The 22,973-nt window shown below is 43.5% G+C and overlaps 3 protein-coding genes and 1 pseudogene across 3 annotated transcripts in view; 1 reads left to right on the plus strand and 3 right to left on the minus strand.

The window, feature by feature from the left end:
• The window catches only part of LOC146577615 (NACHT, LRR and PYD domains-containing protein 12-like), a 199,808-nt gene that overhangs the window by 64,561 nt on the left and 112,274 nt on the right, over positions 1–22,973 (minus strand). The gene's annotated exons all lie outside the window — the stretch shown is intronic.
• LOC146577617 (uncharacterized) lies at positions 4,273–5,410 on the minus strand (annotated as a pseudogene).
• Positions 6,244–9,341, plus strand: LOC146577618 (neuroligin-2-like). The gene is made up of 4 exons (XM_085269744.1): positions 6,244–6,273; positions 7,092–7,325; positions 7,894–8,207; positions 8,513–9,341. Exons 1-4 carry the CDS (start codon positions 6,244–6,246, stop codon positions 9,339–9,341), a joined length of 1,407 nt encoding a protein of 468 aa, XP_085125870.1.
• Positions 15,568–22,883, minus strand: LOC146577619 (ribonuclease inhibitor-like). Its single transcript, XM_085268418.1, has 4 exons — positions 22,769–22,883; positions 20,274–20,450; positions 17,734–17,907; positions 15,568–17,058 (listed from the first exon to the last, which is right to left on the minus strand). The coding sequence occupies exons 2-4, from the start codon at positions 20,444–20,446 to the stop codon at positions 17,046–17,048; spliced, it is 360 nt and encodes a 119-aa protein (XP_085124544.1). The 5' UTR covers positions 20,447–20,450; positions 22,769–22,883; the 3' UTR covers positions 15,568–17,045.

Raw genomic sequence — 22,973 nt, forward strand, 5'->3', positions numbered from 1 at the left:
TAGCAAATGTTTTAAAGCTATGCAACCTTTATCTGCACATAGCAGTTAAACTGTTTAGATCAATCTTTATTGATAATATACATTATTTATTTATGAATTACTGTGTACACAAGAATAAGTTAATGTATTAAGTTAAACTGGCTGAAATTTTTGTATTATTCTTGTGATTTTTTTTTTATTGGCCCTGTTTAGTTACAGGCCAGGTGACCCTTTAGGGGTTTAAAATGCCGAGCCAATGAACGGCTGGGAGCAGGAATCTTTCTTCACTGAAGCTTCCACTTCCACGGGTCTGGTAGGAAGTTGTCCAAGCCAACAAAACAAACAGACAAAAAAATCCATCTATCAATCACCTGGATCACCTGTTGAGAAAGAAAAAAGAGAAAACAAGCAAACAAAAGAGAGCAATATAATAAACAACATCACCGCGATGATCTATGTGAATATAACTGTAAATACTAAATATTGAATATTATTGTGCAGCACGTAAGATCGACAGAGTGACCGAGCCCCAGGCTGAGAGGCCAAAGGCACCCCACCCCCGAAGGAGCCCGAGCGAGCCCCAGGCTCCAGGCCCCGACAAGCAGTACCTGGACGCCCATCCCCGGACACAAAGAACCACCAATGCACCGATGTCTGAGGGCGTCTGCCACAGGCAGGGGGAGTGGTGGGGGGAGATAGGCCTCCATACCTTGGAGGGCCTGAGATGTCCCCAGAGAGGTGGCGTCTGATACCCGACCTGACATATGGACACAGACAAACAGGCACACACAGATACAAACATCCATTCCCACCCTCGTGCTCTCATATGCACTTACTCAGCAGCAGGTAAGCGCATAGCCCCTCCTGGTAGCCCTCAATGTCTACGTGGATTTAAAATTGAGAGGTGGGCAACGGCGCCAGGGGTGAGGTCGTACACCCTGATGGTCTTCTGGATGCCGTGTAGCGTGCCCACCCCCAAGGTCCTATATGTATGTGTTATGAGAGTGTGAGTAATGTGAATGTCTAAGTTGTGGGATAAAATTGAGGCACAGGCAGCCAAAAGGGGACAGAGGGGGGATGCCTCCCCTGCACCCTGGTGACACACCTTTACCCCAAGGCCCTGCATGTGTGGGTGATTGTGGTGGAGCGGGAAGAGGGAGGCAGCTGGAGATGGGGAGGGAAGGAAAGGAGGGGCAAGCAGCATCGCCCGGCCCCACAGAGCCCAGGACGGCCCACCCGATCCCACCACAGAGAAAACTTCACGCACCCTGTCATCCACTCATCCTCCAGACTACACAAGACATAGACACCCAGGCTGAGTTCTTCCTCCACCTCTCCTGTATCTCCCCCACCTGCAGAGTGAGTTCCTGGAGAGAGGAGACCTCCTGCAAGATGTAACAGCCTCCCCCACCAGTCTTCCATACAAACGTTAGACATGCAAACACTTAACACAGCAACACTGAAAGCATTTGAGTGTAAATTTCATTCAAATCAAACTTTATACACAATTACAATAATGGAAAAAAGACTAAATATTAAAACACTACAACCGCCGAAGAAACAAATAAAACCAATCACAATCAACATCAAAATATGATCATAGAAAAATAGAAGAAGAAGATGACAGCTCCAGCACCGCCCACGACCCTGAAAAGGAGATGTGGAAGCGAACGGATGGATGGAAAAATAGAAGAGACATATCATACAATTCATACACGTTCATGTGATATCTTTGGGTTCAAAAACACAATAACCTTGAATCCTTCTTTTAAATTACATTTAAATTTCAGCTGGCAGCAAAGAAATTAATCACAAATTAACCACAATTAATCTGCAGCTTCATCAATGTGATGCTGAGTTTCTGACTGAGATTGAGTCTGAACATGTCTGACTCTGTGAAACAGTCCGAGTGTTTCTCTGACAGCAGGAGCCTCTTTACACTCAGCTTCACACAGACGAGCTGAGGAACGATCAAGCAAACTTCTTCTTCTGTCATTTTTAACAGCAGCTTGCATCCAAAGATGTTGCACTACTGCCATCTCCTGGCTTTTACTCTTACTTCTCCTCCAGATCCTCAGATCCTCTTGATGACATCAGTATTTCTCAAAAATGAAAAACCACTCCTTTCACCTCATCAGGACTTAACTGATTAACCACTTTTTCAAACGTAAGTTTCATTTCACCACCAGTTCCCACCCTCAACACTCTCCTTTGACTTCTATACTTCCTGCAACTAATAACCACACGTTCAACCGTCTCCATAGCATTACACCATCACATAACCCAGTCGGATGTTTCCCCATCATAAAAAGAGAACCATTCAGAAAGCAGTGACCTGTTTGTATTCTCCTGCTGCCTATTTAACCCACTACTCCTCTTAACTTCTATTGTGTTTTGTACCCCATGTCTCCCTTTTGTTCCATTATCCCATGCCATTCTCCAGAAGTTCTTACTTTGTGTCCAAACTATTCTTTTCCCTCAGATTTCAACAATGGTATCTGCACATCTATGTCTACTTTTTTAACAGCTGCTTTAGCCAACCTATCTGCTCTTTCATTACCCACAATACCTCGGTTGAGGGCGTCAGACCAGCACAGTCTCTTTCAGCACACATGGATATTTCATCAGTCTCATAGACACTGAGAACAATTTGTGTATGAGACTAAAGAAACAGTCCACACATAATTGAACAAAAGGCCTCTAAAGTTCTGTGGTTGCCACATTTCCACATGACTGTTTAATTACAGCAAAAACCATCATTATAATTATCTTGATTGATATTGTAATCTCAGTTTTCAACACAATTCAACACTCCGAGGATCTCACCTGGACGACCAACTGCTCCAAGCTGGTCAAGAAGGCTCACCAGTGCCTCTTCTTCTTGAGGACTCTGAGGAAGAACCACCTGTCCTCAGACATCCTGGTGAACTTCTATCGCTGCACCATCGAGAGCATCCTGACCAACTGTATAACAGTCTGGTACGGGAACTGCTCTGCCTCGGACCGGAAGGCGTTGCAGAGGGTCGTGAAAACTGCCCAGCGCATCGCCGGATCACCACTTCCTGCCATAAAAGACATCTACAGGAAGCGGTGTCTGAAAAGGGCTGGGAAAATCATCAAAGACCCCAGTCACCCATCACATGGACTCTTCACCGCCTGCCCTCTGGGTGTTATATGCTATTAAATACTTTTAAATAAATTAAAAAGTATTTTCACATTTAACTCCAGAAAATCATCAATCAAAACATGGATATTACCTGACCACAGATTCGTGGTGACGTCACTGCTCTTTTAACTGTTCGGTGTCTTTGTTTGTTTGCTGGTTGTAGAAATGGTTTATATGAGCTTTGAGCTGAGAGTCAGAGGTTTCTGTGGACACTGCTCATGTCGGCACTTATATTTCTGACCTTTTCTTATAACCGATCAAACATGATCTCCTCCCTTTTGCCCCCATTTTTGGTGGTGTAGGTACAAATGATCAGGCATGACATTCTCATAATAAATAAGATACTGCAAATAATTATTTCTGCATTTGTGCGATTGAAGTGAATTGAAAATGTGTATGAAATGACACTGTTTTAAAGATTTGGCCTAAATAATTTTGGAGTGAATGAGTCTAAACATGATGACCTAACTAGTGATACCCTGTCACACACACACACACACACACACACACACACACACACACACACACACACACACACACACACACACACACACACACTCACTGAAGCATGTTATGCCAGTTTCAGCTGAAACTATGTTTCAAACCATGTTCCGGGTTTTTAGTTCACCATTTATGAGGCTTCAAGAAGAAAATAAAAGACAGATCTGAATGTTTGAAAATGTTTTGGAAAGATTCTGTAAAGATGAGATGAAAAATACTCAAAGGATAAATTTAATTGGTTTATTATTTAGATAAGTTGAAAAAAGTTAAACAAGCAAGTAAATGAAGAAACAAGGTAAAATGAAGTAATAATGAAAAAAGTTAAACAAGTAAATGAAGAAACAAGGCAGAGGAGAGAAAACCCCAACAATCCCCTCTGAGCAAGCAGTTGGCGACAGTGGGGAGGAAAAACTGCCTTTAAACGGGCAGGAACCTCCGGCAGAACCAGGCTCAGGAGGGGACAGTCAACGGCCGGGACTGGTTGGGGGGGTTAACAGAGGTGGAGCAAGACGAGGCTACATCAGGTGAGGAAGCAGTAGCGTCTCTCCTCCGGAACAAGTGGAACCATTTTTTCTTTTTTTTCATGCACTTTTCCACGAGCGCTTTTTTCTCCAGGATGAGATTTCTCAGCTCATCGATGGTTTCTGCGTTTTGTTCTTCAAGTTTCTCACATCTTTGTTCCACCTCTTCCAATGTTGCTTGTTGTTCTTCAAGCTTGTCTTTGAGTTGTTTGGATGTTGCCTCCTGTATCAGCTTGTCCTTGTGCATGTCTGCATTTCTCTGTTGGACCTCTTTGTGCTTGTCTTCTAACTGCTCGTTTCTTTTCTGGATTTCTTGGAGCGTGAGCTGCAGGTCTTCATGTATTTTGTCTTCTTGTTGTTTTTGCGCCTGCATTTGAGTGTGTTCACGCTTCAAGTTATTGAATTCCACCAAAATCCCCTTAACGAGCTCGGAGTTGTTTCTCGCTATCTGATCGATCCTTCTCTGCATCTGTGAGCAGCGTTTCTCCAGTTTGTCCTTTTCTTCTTCCACTTTAGTTGCTTTGTCCTCCAGCTGATTACAAAACTCTTGCAGTTTTAGATTTTTAGACTCAAAGTCCTGGACGATACGTTTTCCTTCTTTCAGTCTTTCCTGCTGTTGCTCTTTCTGTTGAAGAAGGTCTTTATTTTGGCGCAGTGTTTCATCCAGGCTTTCTTTCAGCATGCGGTATTTTTCCTGCATGCTCTTCAGTTCGTGCTGCATGTCTCGTTGCTTTTTGTCCTGCTCTTCCTTCTGTTGGAGGAATTCTTTCTTTTCTTCCACAGCTTCATGGAGCTGTCTTTGGAGGAGCCGATTTTTTCGGTCCATGTATTGGAGATCCCGTTGTATCTTATCAGTCATCGTTTTCTTGTCTTGGAGCTGGTTGGTCATTTCTTTTAGTTCTGCACTCTTTTGCCTGTTTTCTTTAATGAGGTGCACAATCTGCTCTCGGCTCTGAGCAAACTTGATTCCCCAGCCCTCATTAATAATTTTTATGTCCGGCTGGCGCTGTTGTCTTTCTTCCAGCTCTTTATTTTGGGCTTCCATTCGTCTACATTTGTCCTCCAGTTGAAGTTTGTCTTCTTCAATTTGTTGCATTTTTTTCTGGAGAAGGTAGTTTTCCTTCCTACTCTCCTCTAACGCCCTTTGGAAGGATGAGGAGCCATTTGGGGAAATTGGCCGGCCACGCCAGGAAGGAGAGGCGGCGTAATCTTTTTGAATTGGTTGTTTTTTTCTTGGAAACATGTTGGAGTTTCTATACGATGACTTTGAAGAGCTTGTGGTGAACGTTTTGTAGGCTGCAAACACAGATGCTGCTGAAACGAACTAAAACTTGCTGTTTCTCACCCCTACTTAAGGAAAAACATCAAAGGACTTAAGATTCTTAAGATCTATGACATCATCACTCCCTAAGCCAATGAGATTGTCACAAGACATTTTGGAATGGGGTATTTTTTTTTAAACTGTTTTCAAACTTAACTTAAAATTTCAGTGTTTCCTGGTTGTGGACTATTGGTTAGTCCAGCCGATTAAGAAATTAATTGTCACAAACATCACTAATATTATATAACAGACGACAGAAAACACGACAGTTTTTTTTCTACTCAATAGAGGTATAATAAAAGTTTTTTTAATTATCCTACTTTTTATAAAAGAGAACATTTATTAAAGAATATGTATTTAATTAAAAAACTCTGTTCATCTAAAGCAGGGGTCAGCAACCTTTAAGACCCAAAGAGCCAAAGAGCCATAATTGGCCTATCTGGGGTTGAAAGGCTCGATAAATGCACGGCGTTTCGCCGGGTACACCGGCTTCCACGAGTGTGACACTTATTTTGAGCAATGAAAAAATAACAAAATATAATTTTATTTGTATATTGCAAAATCACAATAATCTTCCAATTTAGAACTACAAGTTAAAAAAAGAACTAACATAAATAAAATACACTTCAGCTAATTTATTTTCCCAAACCACGCGGAGCCGCACTATAAGGACTAAAGAGCCGCAGGTTGCCGACCCCTGATCTAAAGGGTTTAACAAAAAGGGGGAGCTTCCTGCTGGAAATTGAAATGTCCCCATGTCCCCACTGGGCGATCGTGGCTCAAGAGTTAGGAGTTCGCCTTGTAATCGAGCCCCGGCTTGGACAGTCTCGGTCGTTGTGTCCTTGGGCAAGACACTTCACCCGGCAAGACACTTCACCCGTTGCCTACTGGTGGTGGTCAGAGGGCCTGGTGGCGCCCCAGGGTGGCTGTAGCTACATCACCAGTGTGTGAATGTGTGCGTGAATGGGTGGATGACTGAACGTGGGTGCTTAACTAGTTAAAAAAAACAAACAAACATCGGTCTCTTATTTTTTATGTCACACAGGAAAGAAGCTTCAATGTCTGATGAGAAGACATTAATTTGTTGGTGTTTGTGGTGTTTGGTGCAGTTTTCTTGTTTTCTGGCTTGTTGTTTATTTACAGTGGAGATGAAGATCTCTAACAAGTTGATTTGTTCACATTTGCACATCTTAATTTTTAAGAGGAATGTGTTTTTTGAGTTTGTACACTATATGCATGTAAGGCAACCGTTTCCTTTTTCTGTATTTTTGTGTGCTGCTCTTTTAACAAAAGGGGAACAAAAGACATTTAAATCGACCTCAGATGATTTGTTTAAATTTTTACAAGGTCTTACTGAGGTGATGCAAAGTGAAACATGCTTCTTTTTTGGTAGTGTGCTGGAAAAGCTTGAAAATTGACCTTGAATGTGCTTAAAAAGTGCTTGAATTTGACCCTAAAAAATGTGTATGAACCCTGCATATATTGCAGTATTTACAGTTTATAGTAGGAATTTCATGGCAACAGCAAATCTTTATTTTGTTTACTGGGAAATGAAATGCTGCCAATTCACAAAGCTGTGCTTCAGCTGCACTTCCTGTTGTAGACTTGTGATGCACACAGGCTCTGTTCCAGCACTCAGCATGTTCTTCCTTATTTGCTCCACCAGGGGGAGCTCCTAAACTATGACATCTTGATAGGAGTGAACCAGGGAGAGGGGCTGAAGTTTGTGGACGACAGTGAGGACAACGACGGCATCTCAGCTGCGGCGTTCGACTACACCATCTCCAGCTTTGTTGACAACCTCTACGGCTACCCAGAGGGTGAGGACGCCACCTCTGTACACTGCCACTTTTTCAGTTATTCCATTTTACAGCCTCCTCTCACTTAACTGCATTTTGCAGCATCATCAGGTTTTGTCTCATTAGGAGCCGCGTTTGTTGATTTGTTCGTTTTTTTCTGTTTGCTGTATTCATTAAAATAAACGGATAATCGTCAAAATGACAAATGTGGACAATTATCAAAGCTTACATTACAATTCTGACAGCTTGAGTTCACATGAATTTTCAAAAGAATATCAAAACCTGTGAAAGTGCTTTAAGCGTTTAAAACATGCGAGTAAAGAATGGAATCAGTAACATGTGAGCCCAGTGAAGTGCATCAAACAAGACAAGCGTGCTAAAGAGAGCCACTCATCCACATCACGGCGTGTCTGCGCCTTAACCTTTGAGGCTCTGTGGGCAGTAATGCTATCATCCCCCAGGTAGTCGGCTCCCAATCTCAGTGTCGGTGTTTCTGACAGATCGGCCTGCGAACCCCTCACAGCCGGACCACAGTCACAGTACAGACATGTTTGGATAATGCAGTCATGCTTCCTCTCTGCTGCCTGTCACTCCTTCTGTTATCAGAAAGAGTTTTTTTTCCTCTCTAGATTTCTCACTCACTTCCTGTTTACGGACCACCAGTGGGTGGCACCAGCTGTGGCCACTGCCAAACTCCATGCTGAGTTTCAGTCCCCAGTTTACTTTTACACGTTCTACCACCACTGCCAAACCGAGACGCGGCCCAAGTGGGCCGACGCCGCGCACGGAGACGAGATACCTTACGTGTTCGGCGTACCGATGATCGGTGCCACGGACCTGCTCCCGTGCAACTTCTCCAAGAACGATGTGATGCTGAGCGCTGTGGTCATGACTTACTGGACTAACTTCGCAAAGACTGGGTAGGCCTCATGTCACAGTAGTGTAAACTGTACACGTTACTGTATGTTCTCTGACAGCCTTCTAGTCATCTTGAATACTTGAATCTAGGTTGCTAGTTTAATTCCCGTGTGGCTTTGAAGAATTGAACATACTGGTTCACCAAAAGCATCCAGATCCCAGAGCAGCCGGTTGGTCTTAGATAGTTTAAAGGTTGCACAGAGAATGGGCCTCCTGTCTGTATTCAGTGTATTGATGCCACATGTTACTTATAATGGAGACTGAATATAACTTTGAACTGAAACGTTTAACCTTTATGCTCCACCAGGGACCCCAACCTGCCCGTCCCTCAGGACACCGAGTTCATTCATACCAAGCCCAACCGCTTCGAGGAGGTCATCTGGACCAAGTTCAACTGGAAGGACAAGCAGTACCTTCACATCGGTTTGAAACCTCGTGTCAGAGACAACTACAGAGCTAACAAAGTGGCCTTTTGGCTGGAATTAGTCCCTCATCTTCACAGCCTGCACGACGTGCTCTTTCCCACCACTACGCGCTCCCCCGCAGGCCGTGACCCCGGCACCATGAGGCCCAGAAACAACGTTCCTCGAACCACTCGTCATCCTTACCCTACCTTCCCATCAGATCCTGAGCCCGAGGGCTCAGAGCGCCCGCCCCAGGACCTCTTTCCCAGACACACCCGCGACTACTCCACCGAACTGAGCGTGACAGTTGCAGTTGGAGCGTCGCTCTTCTTCCTCAACATCCTGGCCTTCGCCGCCCTTTACTACAAGCGTGACAAGCGGCACGAGATGCGCCGGCACCGGCTGTCCCCTCAGTGGGGCGGCCCCGCCAACGACCTGGCTCACAGCCAGGAGGAGGAGATCATGTCCCTGCAGATGAAGGACTGGGAGCACGACGCTCACCACGACATGGAGCCCCTGCGACCCCACGACATCCTGCGGCCCGCCTGCCCTCCCGACTACACCCTGGCGCTGCGCCGCGCCCCCGACAACGTGCCGCTGATGAAGCCAAACACCATCACCGTAATCCCCAGCACCATCACCAGCATGCAGCCTCTTCACGCCTTCAACACATTCCCCTCCACCGGCCACAACAACACCTTGCCCCACCCCCACTCCACCACCAGGGTATAGTAGGGACAGGCCCGACACAGCGCCACCTAGGGACCAGGAACACTGGCTCTGCTTCCGCTCTGGAAGGGAGGCCTCTAGACGTGGGCCTTCGTTCTGTCCTCTTATTCTCTTCTTTCTCCAAAAGCAACTACACCTGCTGCGTCATGTGCTGTGAAATTTGGCAGCTCCCTCCACTGGTGGCATGTGGAGGTGCAACTGAAGTGTCCAGCAGCAGATGAGCAGTTTGGGGTGGGTGACTCAGATCTTTCAAAGATACTGTTTTCAAAGACGGTCTGCTGTTTCCAGGCTCAAGACCTCCAACATTTGTCAAAGGGACGAATGCTCTCTCGCTCCTCGCTGTTTTCTCTTTTTTGCGTTGGCGTCATCTCTTTTTCCATCTCCTGTGTGTTATGTGCACATTATGCTTCTCTTTTCTACATCCGTGTTTTATTACTGCTCTCTTCCTCTCATTTGACACGCCTCCCTCCTGCTCTTCTCTAAAAATTCCCGATCTGCTGAGCAGTCTGGAGGGGGGAGGCGTACACTAAACATATAACTATGAAAACACTGATATCTTTCATTCAACCAGCATTTTTAGGTGCCAAGTAAGTACTGCTGTGTTTCATTTCTCATCGAGGGAGAAGAAAAACGAAAGAAAAATAGAGTTTCGCTATTTACCGTCAACTAACAGAGTTCTGTCATGTTCTCATGACAAAGTGCCAAACTGGCCTCAGTCGTGATTTTCTTTCTTCCATCTTCTCTCTTTTTGTTGTTTTGTTTGAAGCATTTGTTTAATTGTTGTTTTTTATTGTGTGGAAAGAATTTTTCTGAAAATATAGATATAGAGAAATGATATTATATATAGTTCTATATAAAATGTGTACAAAGGAGAAAGTATATAAAAGGGTTTTCTCAGTGGGGGATCTATGCATGAATTATTTTTAAAGACGCGGGGAAAAGGACACTGTACCTGTCGATGCACGTTTCCCAAAATCTAAACGAGTCATATCGCTCCATGTTTGCTACTTTTGGTTTTTGGTTTTCTCCCGCAGAGTAAGAGCATCGCAGGAGCATCGCAGGAGCATCGCAGGAGCATTGCAGGAGCATTGCAGGAGCTCCTGAAGTCAAACGACGCCTCCCAGCACTCATTTATTAAAACGGAGTCGATGCCAAAAGTCTTAAACGTTAGAATCAAAGCAACAGCTGTGAACTCAGTCATGGTGTCATGTGCAGCCTCCATCTTACTGTCACTACTTTTTCATTTTAGGGTACGTGAGGTAAAGCGTCCGTCGATGTAGCTTGATTGTACAAAATTATTTTTCTACGTTATTAACAAAACAGAGCAGAGACTGATGCTGCTCCTGTCTGACCCCCTTATGTCTGCCACATGTGTATTCTGACTTCATATCATCACTGCTCCCTCCCTCCTCCTCTCTCCATCCTACACCGCCTTTGTTATTTAACACCGACCCCCCCCAAACTGATAATCAGACAAATTCCCAAACAGCTGACTTCACTGTGTCGACACCGTTCCTGACTATTTCTGACCTCAGTTCAGCTCTGCTATTATCCTCACATTAAGGGTTCGTTCACCTGCCTGCAGATGATCTGTGAGCTCGTCGGTTGTAAATTAAACTCTAAGCACACTGAGGGTAACCGGGAGGCGTTCAGGGCCTGCAGTGCAGAGCTGCAACATGAAAAAAAGGGATGGGGGCTCAGATCTCCTGAACAGGGTGGAAACAACACGGTGGGTTTGTGCTGTTTGTGATTCCTGCTCCGTCACTCTGGTGGAGACGACTGCAGCTCAGCAGCGCTCCCTGCTGATCCTCTGATGAAGATGTCAACAGTATGTAAACTGAGCTGATGTGCTGCTGTTTGAGCCCACGTGGTAGCGTACGTCCAGTATGGGAGAACTTAGTCACCGGTGCTGTCTTTGCTTGTGCTCTAGCTTTAGCCTGTTTGATTGTTTGTTTTCTATTTTATTACTGCCTAAAAGGGGAGGTGGGGGAAACACATGCCTGACTTCTCCTGTCAGAGGTTTTGTAAGCTCAGTGGAAGGGAAACGTGCACAATGTAAATCATAAAACAACTGAGTGGGGCTGTGCTGCAGGTGGATCAGTGCTGTGGACAGTAGCTGTGGAAAAGAGACTGGACAAAGACTCTCAGCCTTAAATACAGGACAGAGGATGATCCGATCATCTTTCAGCTAACAGTGTCGAGCAGAAGGACGGCCGGCTGATGCGTCCGTACGAACCCTTTTGTACTCACTCCTGTGTATAAGGAGGTGGCGAGGGGTTGTGTAGTTAACCTCAGTGATAGGTTTGTAGCATAAACCTATTCGTTGGAACGTTAAGGACAATTTAATTACATAGCAAAGCAAGACACGAGTAGGCAAAGTTCTTTATGTTTCCCGTGCACGGGAGAGAACCGGACAAACGCCGTTCCTTCGCTTCACCCCAGTTGCTCTCGTCCGCTCCCCCGTAACACTGCTCTTTTATTGAGGTTACATGAATATACATATGACGTTCATTAACATATGACGTCTACATACAAACAAAGAGTACGTTGCCTGTGCGTGTGTGTGTGTGTGTGTGTGTGTGGGGGGGGGGGGTCAGAGTGTGACCCCATAAAGACTTCCCTAAACCTGCTGGTCTGGAAGTCCAGCAGTTCATCTAAACAAAAGGCACTTAGCCTAAATCAGATATAGATACATTTATCCTAAATGAACAGAGGGAGTGACTTTAAGTCTGATTTCAGACTATGTCAGTATTAGTTAAGCCAAGAGTCGGGCAAAAGCTTTATGACCCGGAAAGTTCTAATTCCCACAACATATTGTTGGATTAGTAAGCAAAACTTTTCTGTGATGAAGATTTTTGGGGTCGTTGTTTTAGTGATGGGTTCATTCTGTCAGTTAGCTTTGGCTTGTTTTCTTATTTCAATAGAGGGAGTTTTACTAAACATGGACATGTCGAGGAGCGGCTCATTATTTCTGTAACAGTGCACTTAGAGAAAACTGTCAGGTGTCGCCCCCTTTGGTGATGATGTTTTGTGCTCTGATGAGCTAATAATCAGCTCTCTTTTCCTCCTTCTTTGTTCTAAGCAGGCCTGCAAGATTGAATTAACAGCGCTGTAAAACATTGTTGTGAGAGCAAATATAAGGTGAGCTTTTCCAGATTACAATGGGCTGAGGAAAAGGTCACCTGTGGGAACCTGCGAGTTCCTGTCTAAAGGATTGCAGCGAGTCAATCCAGTCCAAGATCATAAAGAACTCTTTTTCTAAAAACAAAAGAAAGAACAAATAAATGAGCTCATATTGATGAGGGTGGAGACTCTGATGCTTTGTGCGTGAGGCTCCACTTGTCTGCTGTGCAGCCGTGACAAAGACTGGACCAGCGTTAGGATGAGTAGATGTTGACAAACAATTCACGACGCCGGTAAGAAAAAGGTGGATGCTTTGCTTTTGGCAGGAGCACAAGAGAGAGAGAGGGAGACCGAAAGGTTCACATGAGAGTGGAGCTGCAGACTCCACCCTTGGGCGGCTAATTTTGGGTTGCTGATGTTTGCTTTAAGAAAATGTTGTTTTATTGACTGGGTTTAGATGATGGTGTCACATTATATTGTTGGGAAAATGCCAAATGCTGAAGGGGAGAAAATGTTTGATATTACTGATGTTACCATTAACCAAAGCAGGCCACTGTAGAAGTCAATGACATTTTATAGAAGGAAAACAGAACCAAAGCCAAATGTAGGAGTTATATAGGGGATTGGTGGACTTGTCACATTCCAAATCCAGTTATGGAACAACAAACACTGGTCCAAGGGAAAGGGCAGGTGATACGAGGTGGTGCTGGAGGGAAACGAGCAAAGTAAAGACAGCAAACCTATTTTGGTTCGATTTGATAAAGTCAAATTAAAAGAAGTACCATGACACTCAGAGGATCAACGTGAAACTAAAACATACGCACATTTTGTATGAAGCACATGACTGATAACTGTTGTGTTTTAAGTTTAGTTTCTTATAGCACAGAGTGGATCACAGTGAGGGAAGGACAGGGGGGGAACTGAGTTTAAATGTGAAGTTGATGCTAATATACAGGTTTTGTTTCTAGGTCGTTCTGGGGATGCAGGGGTGGAGCCAGGAGCTGAAAAGATCGAACATGATAATTAAACTGATTTTATTATTTAAACACAGGTTTGCAGGCCCGGAGCAAATATACTCGAGAGGAGAATCGCTGAGGTTTTCTGAGAAATGATCTGATGAACCTTTTTCTTTTAATTTTCTAGTTGTGGTTTTGTTTGACACATGAAGATGTGTCAAAAGGGGGAGTTTTAGGTCTAATTTGAAACAATGGATTATATGATCGATGATGCAATTCTACACCGCAATCATCGAGTCCATCCTCACCTCCTCCATCACCGTGTGGTACGCTGGAGCCACTATCAGGGACAAACAGAGACTGCAGCATGTTGTGCGCTCTGCTGAGAAGGTGATTGGCTGCAGACTCCCATCTCTGCAGGACCTGTACGCCTCCAGGACACTGGGGCGTGCAGCTCAGTCACAGCTGACCCTTCTCACCCTGGACACAGTCTGTTTGACCTGCTCCCCTCAGGCAGGAGGCTCCGGTCCATTCGCACCAGAACCTCTCGCCATAAGAACAGTTTCTTCCCCTCTGCTGTTGGACACATGAACAATAACCGTATGACTGTTCCCACCACTACCACGTGACCCTACGCTGTGTTCACTGCATCATTCCATGTTTGGCCCTGATCACCACCTGCACTCATGTATATATCTATCTACTTAGCACTTTTAATCCTTATTTTTATTTTTATTTAAGTGTTATATGACAGTATGTTTGCACTGAAGCACCGCAGCAATTTCCTAATGTTGTAAACCTGCTCAACATTTGGCAATAAAACCGTTTTTGATTCTGATTACTGTCAGCATTTTAATCGCTAGTTTAAAGGCTGCAGCTGTTGCTCTAACATAAATGTAACAGGCCTCAGTGCTGGTTCTAATAGTCTGAGCTGCTTCCAGCTTTATTTGTGAAGAGCACAGCAGCTTACAAAACACGTAGCTAGCTCGTACAGCTGCGACGTTAAACTTTCATGAGCTAAGATGACCTTAAAATAACGGGGCTACGTGTGGTGATGCTAGCGTTAGCCACGTTAGCGCGTTAACTTCACAGGTGGTCAGACTGAGTAAACAGGCACTAAGTCAGAGGTTGGGCTCTCCGTTTCGCTGCAGGATCCCTTCATTCATGCAATTTATGCAGTTTATTAAAGTGCAATTGGAAAAAGGATTTTGAAATGCAGTTTTTAAAAGCATTTCAAAAATCAGTTTATTAAATGGGAATTCAAAAATGAATTTACAAATGCAGAATTTATTCTATAATTCATTACTTAAGCACAGAATTCTTTATTTCGATGCGCGTGGCTCTTGTGGTCCTCCATACAGGAGTGAGAACGTGTTGGCATTTGGGTCCTCCTTCCCCTCATCATAGTCTGCCACGCAGGCCGTGACAGAAAAGCCCACTAAAAGAACGCCCACCAGACCAAAGCAATGGTTTTGACTTGATCAGCATTAACCCCGCCCCCTGACTTTGATGGGTGAAGCTGACAAATAAAATGTATTTATGAACAGCGATGCAGGGCCAGGAGTAGCAACGTGAATTAAATAAATACATCATTAAATAATTCATTAAATGTGTCAGTAAAATAATCAAAATAGAAAACAAACCAATAATTGATTAAATATGTAATTAACTAATTTGAATTGTATATAAACAAATATTGAAAAATTTTAAATGAAATTAATGGATAATTCATTATTAATATATATCTTTAATTGATTATGTAGATTTTTTAAATTAATTACTGAAATAGTTCATTCATTAGTGATGCATTTATTTAATGCAACCATAAAATTATTGCTAGTTTAAGTAAAATCAATTTAAGACATCAATATTAAAGGTTAACTTATGATAATGAATACATGCAACTATAACTGATGACATAAAAATGAGGATTTCTTAAGCTGAAGCCAAAGTGCTGACTCATTTGTCATGTTACTCTCAAATGTTTCCCTAATAACAAGAACATAATTACACTTTAGCCACAAGAGGGCAGCAGCATTAATATAAGTCACATGTATATAAAGGTACAGTGATTATATTACAGTGATTTTGACAAAAACAAAACAGTTGATGGCAGTGTGTTTTTCCATGACAGAATAATTACGCACACCCCACTTTGCAGTTATTTATTTGTAAAAAATGTTTGGAATCATGTATGATTTCCGTTCCACTTTGTGTTGGTCTTTCACGTGGAATTCCAATAAAACTGATTCATGTTTGTGCTGTAATGTGACAAAATGTGGGAAAGTTCAAGGGGGCCAACACTCGGACCGGCGGCCGCCTCGGGTCTCTGCTCCTCCTGCCTCCCCTTTCCCTCATCCACCTGCTGCCTCTGTGGAAGCTCCGCCATAGCCACCACCAAACAACTGACTTATTTCTACACATCGACCAGCATCCGGCCAATCCACCACCTTCCATCGTTTATACCGTTACAAAAAAAAAAGAAATCATAAAAAAACATCATCAGCCCAGAAAAACGAAAAATCATCATCGGTATGCCCGATGGCCAGTCCAGCTATGGTCGTGCCATCAGTTAACCCTTCGCTTGCCAGCTGTGACACGCGTGCCCAGGGTTGCCGACCCCTGCTCTAAAGCATCTGATTTGGATTCCTGAGATCAAATATATTTTCCTTTGGCTTTGTTTTCTTCACATTTGTGGCTTTAATGTAGTGTTACATCCTGTTTGTTTGCTTCCCTCTGTATACATGTCCAGATTCACTGTTATGTTTCTATTCTTACATTGCTGTGTGATCACTGTTCCCTCTGCTGACTGATGTGACCTTTTGTATCTCACACTGATACTTGTCATATTTGTATCTGCGCCTAAAAGATAAAAAGTTTTCCATGCTAAAACACAGCTCCACCTCCTGCAGTTCTCCCTCTGAACCACTAGATGTCTCTGTTATCTAAATGAAGACGTGCAGCACAGCAACCACAGCAGCGCTCAGATCACACGTGTCCTGTTATTATGTATAAAAGCATGAAACAGGTGAGACAGGTGGGATCAATATTAATGTTGTGGAAATATATGAAAAAGCAACAGAAGAGTGAAAACATTTCGTGTTTCTAGAAAGATCTTTCAGCTCACAGCTGCTCACAGACTGTATTTACAAGTGACAAACTGCAACTCTACAGTACATCTACAGTATATATCAAATATATTCTGTATTCAAATCTATTGAGTGATGTTTGAAAGTCTTTCCAGGTGAGTTTGATCCAGGAGGGTCTGAAGCCAGAGTCAGACAGAGACTGTGCAGAGACTGTAGAAGGACAGAGCAGCAGCAGAGCAGTCCAGATACACTGATGATCCTCTGTCAGATCCAGAGGGACACACAGGGATGATGCTGGACTCTACATTGTGTCTGACAGTGGAGCTGTTCTCAGAGCAGTTCACTCTGCAGCACTGACAGTCATCTGCACTTCTTCTCATTCCTCTGTCAGTCACTGCTGGATGAAGCTCTCCTCTCCACCTCCCAGTAACATGGCCCAGTCAGAGCGTCTCTACACACAAGCTGCTGCTGCTTCAACCTCTCTGGATCATCAGGACACAGCTCCTCCTCTCTCAGCACACACACCGTCCTGTTTACCATCACCAGCTCCACCTGCAGAGAGAAGAAGGAAGAGCAGAGGAGATAAACGAGTGTTTCCAGAGACTCTTCATCAGCTGTCAGTCAGTGATGCAGCACATCCAGTATAAAGAGCAGCAGGGACTTCAGTGCTGGGACTGTACTAGGACTCATTGTTGCTTCACTTTTTCTAATCTTTGGATTTTTATTGAAGTTGATGAAAATGTTTTTCCCTCCTAGTTTGAGTTTGGACTTTCATTCATTAGAAGAACCTTGGTGTGTCCACTCTGAGCTCTGTAGGAACCCCAACAACAAGCCCAACAATCCAGATGGACGGTTCCAGCTGTTAACTGGAGGAATTCCATCCAAACATCTGCTCTCACTAAATTCTTCCTCACCTACAGACTGTGTTCTTCACTGCTTTAAACTTGGAAATGAATGCAGTCATTGGTCTGCGTGCTGCTTTGTTCAGAGAGCTGATTGGCTGTTGACAGTGTTTGATCAGAGCGTGTCAGCTGTTACTATGGTGACCATAAAGGTCAGAAACAGGAAGTGTTTGTGTCCAATCCTGAAGCCTGTCACCATTCTCCTCTCACAGCTTCACTGAGAAGCTGCAGCTTTACAGGAAACACTGGATCTTTGTTTCATACTGACTGTGTTTAGTACAATACTGCTGACAGCACCACCCACTCACTCCATCACTCTACTTACTCCAGAGTCTCCAGTCTGTAGTCTGGACTCTGCTGAAGATCAGACAGCTGCTTCACATCTGGATCCTTCAGGTTGTTTTCCCACAGGTTCAGCTCTCTCAGATGGGAGGGGTTGGACTTCAGTGCTGCTGCCAGATAATCACAGCTGATCTTTGACAAACCACAGCTCCACAATCTGTATAAAGAATGAAAGATGTAAGTTTATTAGACAAAGTGCTTGAAATCATTCAGTGTTTCATCATCTGTTCAGAGCTGAAGAAGGTTCAGAATGTAGAAGTTTAGAAAATGGAAACTCCAAACAGCTGAAGCCAACAGGAAGCAGCTTCAAACAGGAAACTGTGCAGAGTTTCAGACTATATGTCCTGATGCAGCCAGTTGGATTTTGGAGATTTGAATCTCTGTTCTGTGACTAAGTCCTTGAATCATTTCTTCCAGTTGGTCCAACAAGACAGACTAAGTGTTGGACATGTGTTGTGGCTCCATTAGGGGAGCTTCTAAATGTGATGTGATGGCCCCTCTGGGTCTGTCAGGTCACAGGACTGAAGAGAGCTCAAACTGGGCACACAGTTGTTCCAGTCTGGACCAAAGACTCTATACTGGGACTGAGGGACTGCTTTGACTGCACCCACTGGGACTTTTTAAAGGCTCGTGTTCTCACTTAGATCATCGATTTCTACTTACATTTCTTTCTGGGAAAAATGGGGATTACTTTGGAAACAGGAAGTATTTTCCCCAATAAGCAGCCCTGGATTTGTAAATCACTCCAACATGTTCTCAGGCAGAAGAAGCTGTCTTGTTATGAGGGAGAGAAGAAAAAGATTGAGGCACAGAAACTTGTTGAAAGAGAGATAAAGCAGCTAAAATCAGGTGTAAAAGTAAAGCAGAGGATGAGCTGAATAAAGGACACTCAAGGCTGGCTTGGAAAGGAATGAAGTCCATGGTGGGGATGCAGAACAAGGAGAAAAGATGAATATGATGCTGAATCAGCAGAAGACTTGGACTCATTTGATTCCAGCTTTGATATCATTGATTTCAATGAAGAGCTTTGTGATTGTAGCAAAGGGCTGGTAGCTCTGAGAGTCCCACTGATGAGGTGTTTGTGTGGAAATCTCTTAGTGGGACCAAAGAGAGAAAAAGCCCTGGTCCTGATGCTGTGGGAGGGAAATGATTGAAGTGTGCTGTGAGGAACTGACTGGGAGATTTTCACACATTTTCCAGTCCTCCTTGGAACAACAGGAAGTTCCCAGCATATGGAAACAAAGGTTAAGTGTCCTATGGCACTCAGTGATGATGGTGCTGTGGCCCCACCACCTCCACCTCTTTGTAAAGGAACTAACTGTAATCTGAAGCTTCAAATGGAACTAAGACTTCCTCCACTAGGTGGCAGTGTCTGATGAGAAAGTGTTAGTGGAGCTGGCCTGGAGTCAGAAACAGGAAGATGCAGGATTTGGGCTGAAATGGGGAAAAGTGGTTCGCACTAGTGCCTTAAAGCAAGAAGGTTGTAGGTTGAAGCTTGTTGGCCTTTCTGTGGAGGTTGGATGTTCTCCCACAGTCCAATGAAATGCTGCTTAGGTTCATTGGTGCTTCTAAATTGGCTGTAGGTGTGGATGTGAGAGAGTGCTTCTCTGTCTCTCTCTGTTGGCCCTGTGATGGACTGCTCACCTGTGCAGGTGGACCACGCCTCTTGCCCTATGACAGCTAGGGCACAGGCTGCAGCCCTGTGAGCCTAAGCTGAATAAACAGTTAGCAAAAATGATCCATAGATGGCCTGAAATCCCCCAGTTAGCAGTTTGGTAGATAGCTATGACATGCTAATCCCATCCAGCAGCTGTATTCTACCTGTAAGCTGATCCCTGCTGAGCCAAAGCACTTTTTCATATACAAATTACAACCTTTAATAGAAACCTATTGGTCAGCATCTTATTAGCCTGCTGTTAGCTTCATTCCACAGAAAACTGAGAGAAACTAACAGAGTTGATAAAGAATAAAGAGAAATGTGCTGATTTAAAGCCTTTGAAGTGCTTCAGATGATCTCTGTCCACTTCTGTCCACTCATTCATTCATGTAAGCTTTCTAATGCAGCTTTGATCTTCACAGTCTGCTTCATGAAACTCATTCTAACCCTGAATGTCAGAGTGTTCCTCCTTCTCTTTCCCATCATTCATGCTGGCAGTGGAGGAGATTTGGATGTTGGACTGTGTTTTGGATGATGTGTGTATGTTTGTGTTGGACTGCTGTCTGTAAAGAAAACGCACATTTTGCTTTGGATTTCAGTGTCAGACAGACTTTAAGGTGGAATGAAGAGTTTGAGAGTTTCACAGTGAATTATCCAGTGGAGGATTTTTCTTCTTCTTTGAAGGTTTGAAATGTGAACATTGTTCTGCTGCAGTCAATGGACTAAACCAGAGAAGAAGAAAACAGACTTTACCATGAAGATCCTCAGTGTGGATCAGTATAATATCAGCCTGATGTCTGCAGTTTAGTGTCAGCACAACTTTCACATCATATTCATCTCAGCACAACTAAAACATGCTGACTGACCTCAGAGTTTCAAGTCCACATCCTGGACTCTCCAGGAAACCACACAGATGCTTCACTCCTGAATCCTGCAGCTTGTTGTTGTAGCTCAGGTGCAGCTGTCTCAGATGGGAGGGGTTGGACTTCAGTGCTGCTGCCAGATAATCACAGCTGATCTCTGACAAACCACAGCTCATCAATCTGTATAAAGAATGAAAGATGTAAGTTTATTAGACAAAGTGTGAGCTTGAAATCATTCAGTGTTTCATCATCTGTTCAGAGCTGAAGAAGGTTCAGAATGTAGAAGTTTAGAAAATGGAAACTCCAAACAGCTGACAGAGTTCATACGCCTTTGTCAGGGTCAAATTCAAGCAAGACCATGTGAAAATTAAAACACATCATCCTAGGTGAACTTAAACACCTTTGTTCCCCTTTTGTTAAGACATAGAAAAGTACACCACACAAAAATACTGCAAAAGGAAACGGTCGCCTTATATACATAGTGTATAAACTCAAAATGCACATTTCACTTCAAATTAAGATTAAGGCTTTGAACAGATCACATAGTTCAGTTCAACATATAAGACTTTAAGAATGCACAAGCATCTACTTAAAATCTATTTAATTTATCATCCATGATATTATTTTGTACAATTCCAATGTATTTTGTTCATCTCCCTTAAATAAACAGGCAGTCTTAAAGTATGAAATATTCATATACAAACACATATAAATGTGTGTACTGTCTCAGTGGCTGATAGTACCCCACAGGCCTCAGTGTGAGCTTGAAGACATTTATAATGTTTAAGTAGTTTAATGTGCAGGTGCTGACGATAAACACATTTTGAATGAAAGCCGGGGAACTTTGGTAGCACAGAAACAAGTGGCTATTCTTTGTGACTATATGGATCACTCACAATACCATTATTTCACACAAAGGCACCAAATTAATACTCAAAAAAGCTGCAGCAATACACACAAATATAAACAGTACTTGGTGACAACTTTGCTTTTAGCCTTTAACCCTTCTTGACTACTTTTGATGTGGCCTCTATATTTTACCTTTAAAAACAGTTTATCTTGCCAATCTGTTATTTTCTCATTTTGACCAACTGTATCAGCACAATTTATCTAAATTCAGACAAAATTTAAAATACAAGTAGAAAGTGATATTTTGACTGTAAAAACCACACACATGTTTAACGAATCATCTTCATAACTTGAAATGCAAATAGAGATTGTACACTTTTAAAAATACGCACACGTTTTGCAAACAACAAAGTTATATGGTACTATTTACCAAAAAATGCAGCCAAGGCTCAGACGTTTTTCATATAATCATTTCAAACTATTTACAGAACAATCAGGTGTCAAACAATAGTTTGTGTCACTCTAACACATATGAGAACAGCACAGGGATAAACCTGCAGGTCTGACAGCAGGTGTGTCACTCAGCGTTTACACTGCAATCTGCCTTTGTTGGCTTTAAGGCAGCAACTGTGACGATCACTAGTAGAACTGACACACAAAACAAAACAACAGCTACACACTAAATACACAAGACAACAAACTAACTTGAGACCAAACACGGTAAACGTCACAAATCTCTCACGTATCAAAACTCTCTCTCTCTTTCGCTCACTCGCTCTCTCTTGCCGGTCACTCCTAAAACTTCCCCCTTTTGCTAAACAACCAAATGTCATGTTTCCATATCATTTTTGATTGGTCGACATGGTACATTTTCCCACCTATAGGGCTTTGGAGCGTGATGTCACGGGAGATGGGCCATGCCCCCTTCCGCCATGACAGTAGGCCAGCCAAAGGATACCATTTCAGCTATGGATCGTACGTGTTGTGTTGTCGGTTGCAACGTTAGATCACACGATCGTGAAGGCAAGAAGCTGGATAACGGGCTCTCTTTTCATCGTTTTCCATCCTGGAGGCAACGTGAGGGATCCCATGTATCCGATATTACTAAACAAAGACGTCAGGCTTGGATTGCAGCGGTGAGACGAGCGGATATCGAGTTCTCTGCAATCCCCAGCTTTTTGTTGGTTTGCTCACGGCATTTTCTTTCCGGTGAGTTCTAAATTAATTCATATCACTCTTGAAAGGCTTTTAGTGTTATTTTCAACGTGCTGCGGTCATAGATAATGAGATAAAACATGCTAATGTGTGATGCTGCAGAACCACGTCATGTCGACTGAGTAGCTTATGATTTGGCATTATTGCAGGCAAACCAGCATATGAAATGGATGTAACAAATCCAGACTGGGCACCAACACTGCACATGGGGCATGACGACATACCTGTATCAGACTCGGACCGGCACTCAAGGCGTACGCAACGGAAGAGAAAAAGAGCACCCATCGGAGGTAAACAACCCCCCCCCCCCCCCCCTCTAAAAACATACTAAATTGCTATCACTGTGCACTAATCCGCACATAACTTCCAGATGAATCACACACCTGTCATTGGAATATTGGTGTACATTTACCTTATGTCTAATTTTATCTTACAGGCTTTCGTTATGCAGCTGCAGAGTCTGAAGGTGTGCCCCGGGCAGAAGTGATTGATGAAGATCTGACAGAAGACCAACAGCAAAATCACAATGTCATGGAGGCAGTGGAGAGCAGTTGTGTTGGACAAGTGGAGGTTGAGGTAGCAGCTGCAAATGTGGATATACTGAAGAAATGTAAACCTTTTAAAATGATGACAGATTAC

The sequence above is a fragment of the Mchenga conophoros genome, linkage group LG3, assembly GCF_057382185.1.
Source record: "Mchenga conophoros isolate Kocher_MC1m ecotype Shallow Benthic linkage group LG3, M_conophoros_male_GT1.1, whole genome shotgun sequence".
NCBI classification, from domain to species: Eukaryota; Metazoa; Chordata; class Actinopteri; order Cichliformes; family Cichlidae; genus Mchenga; species Mchenga conophoros.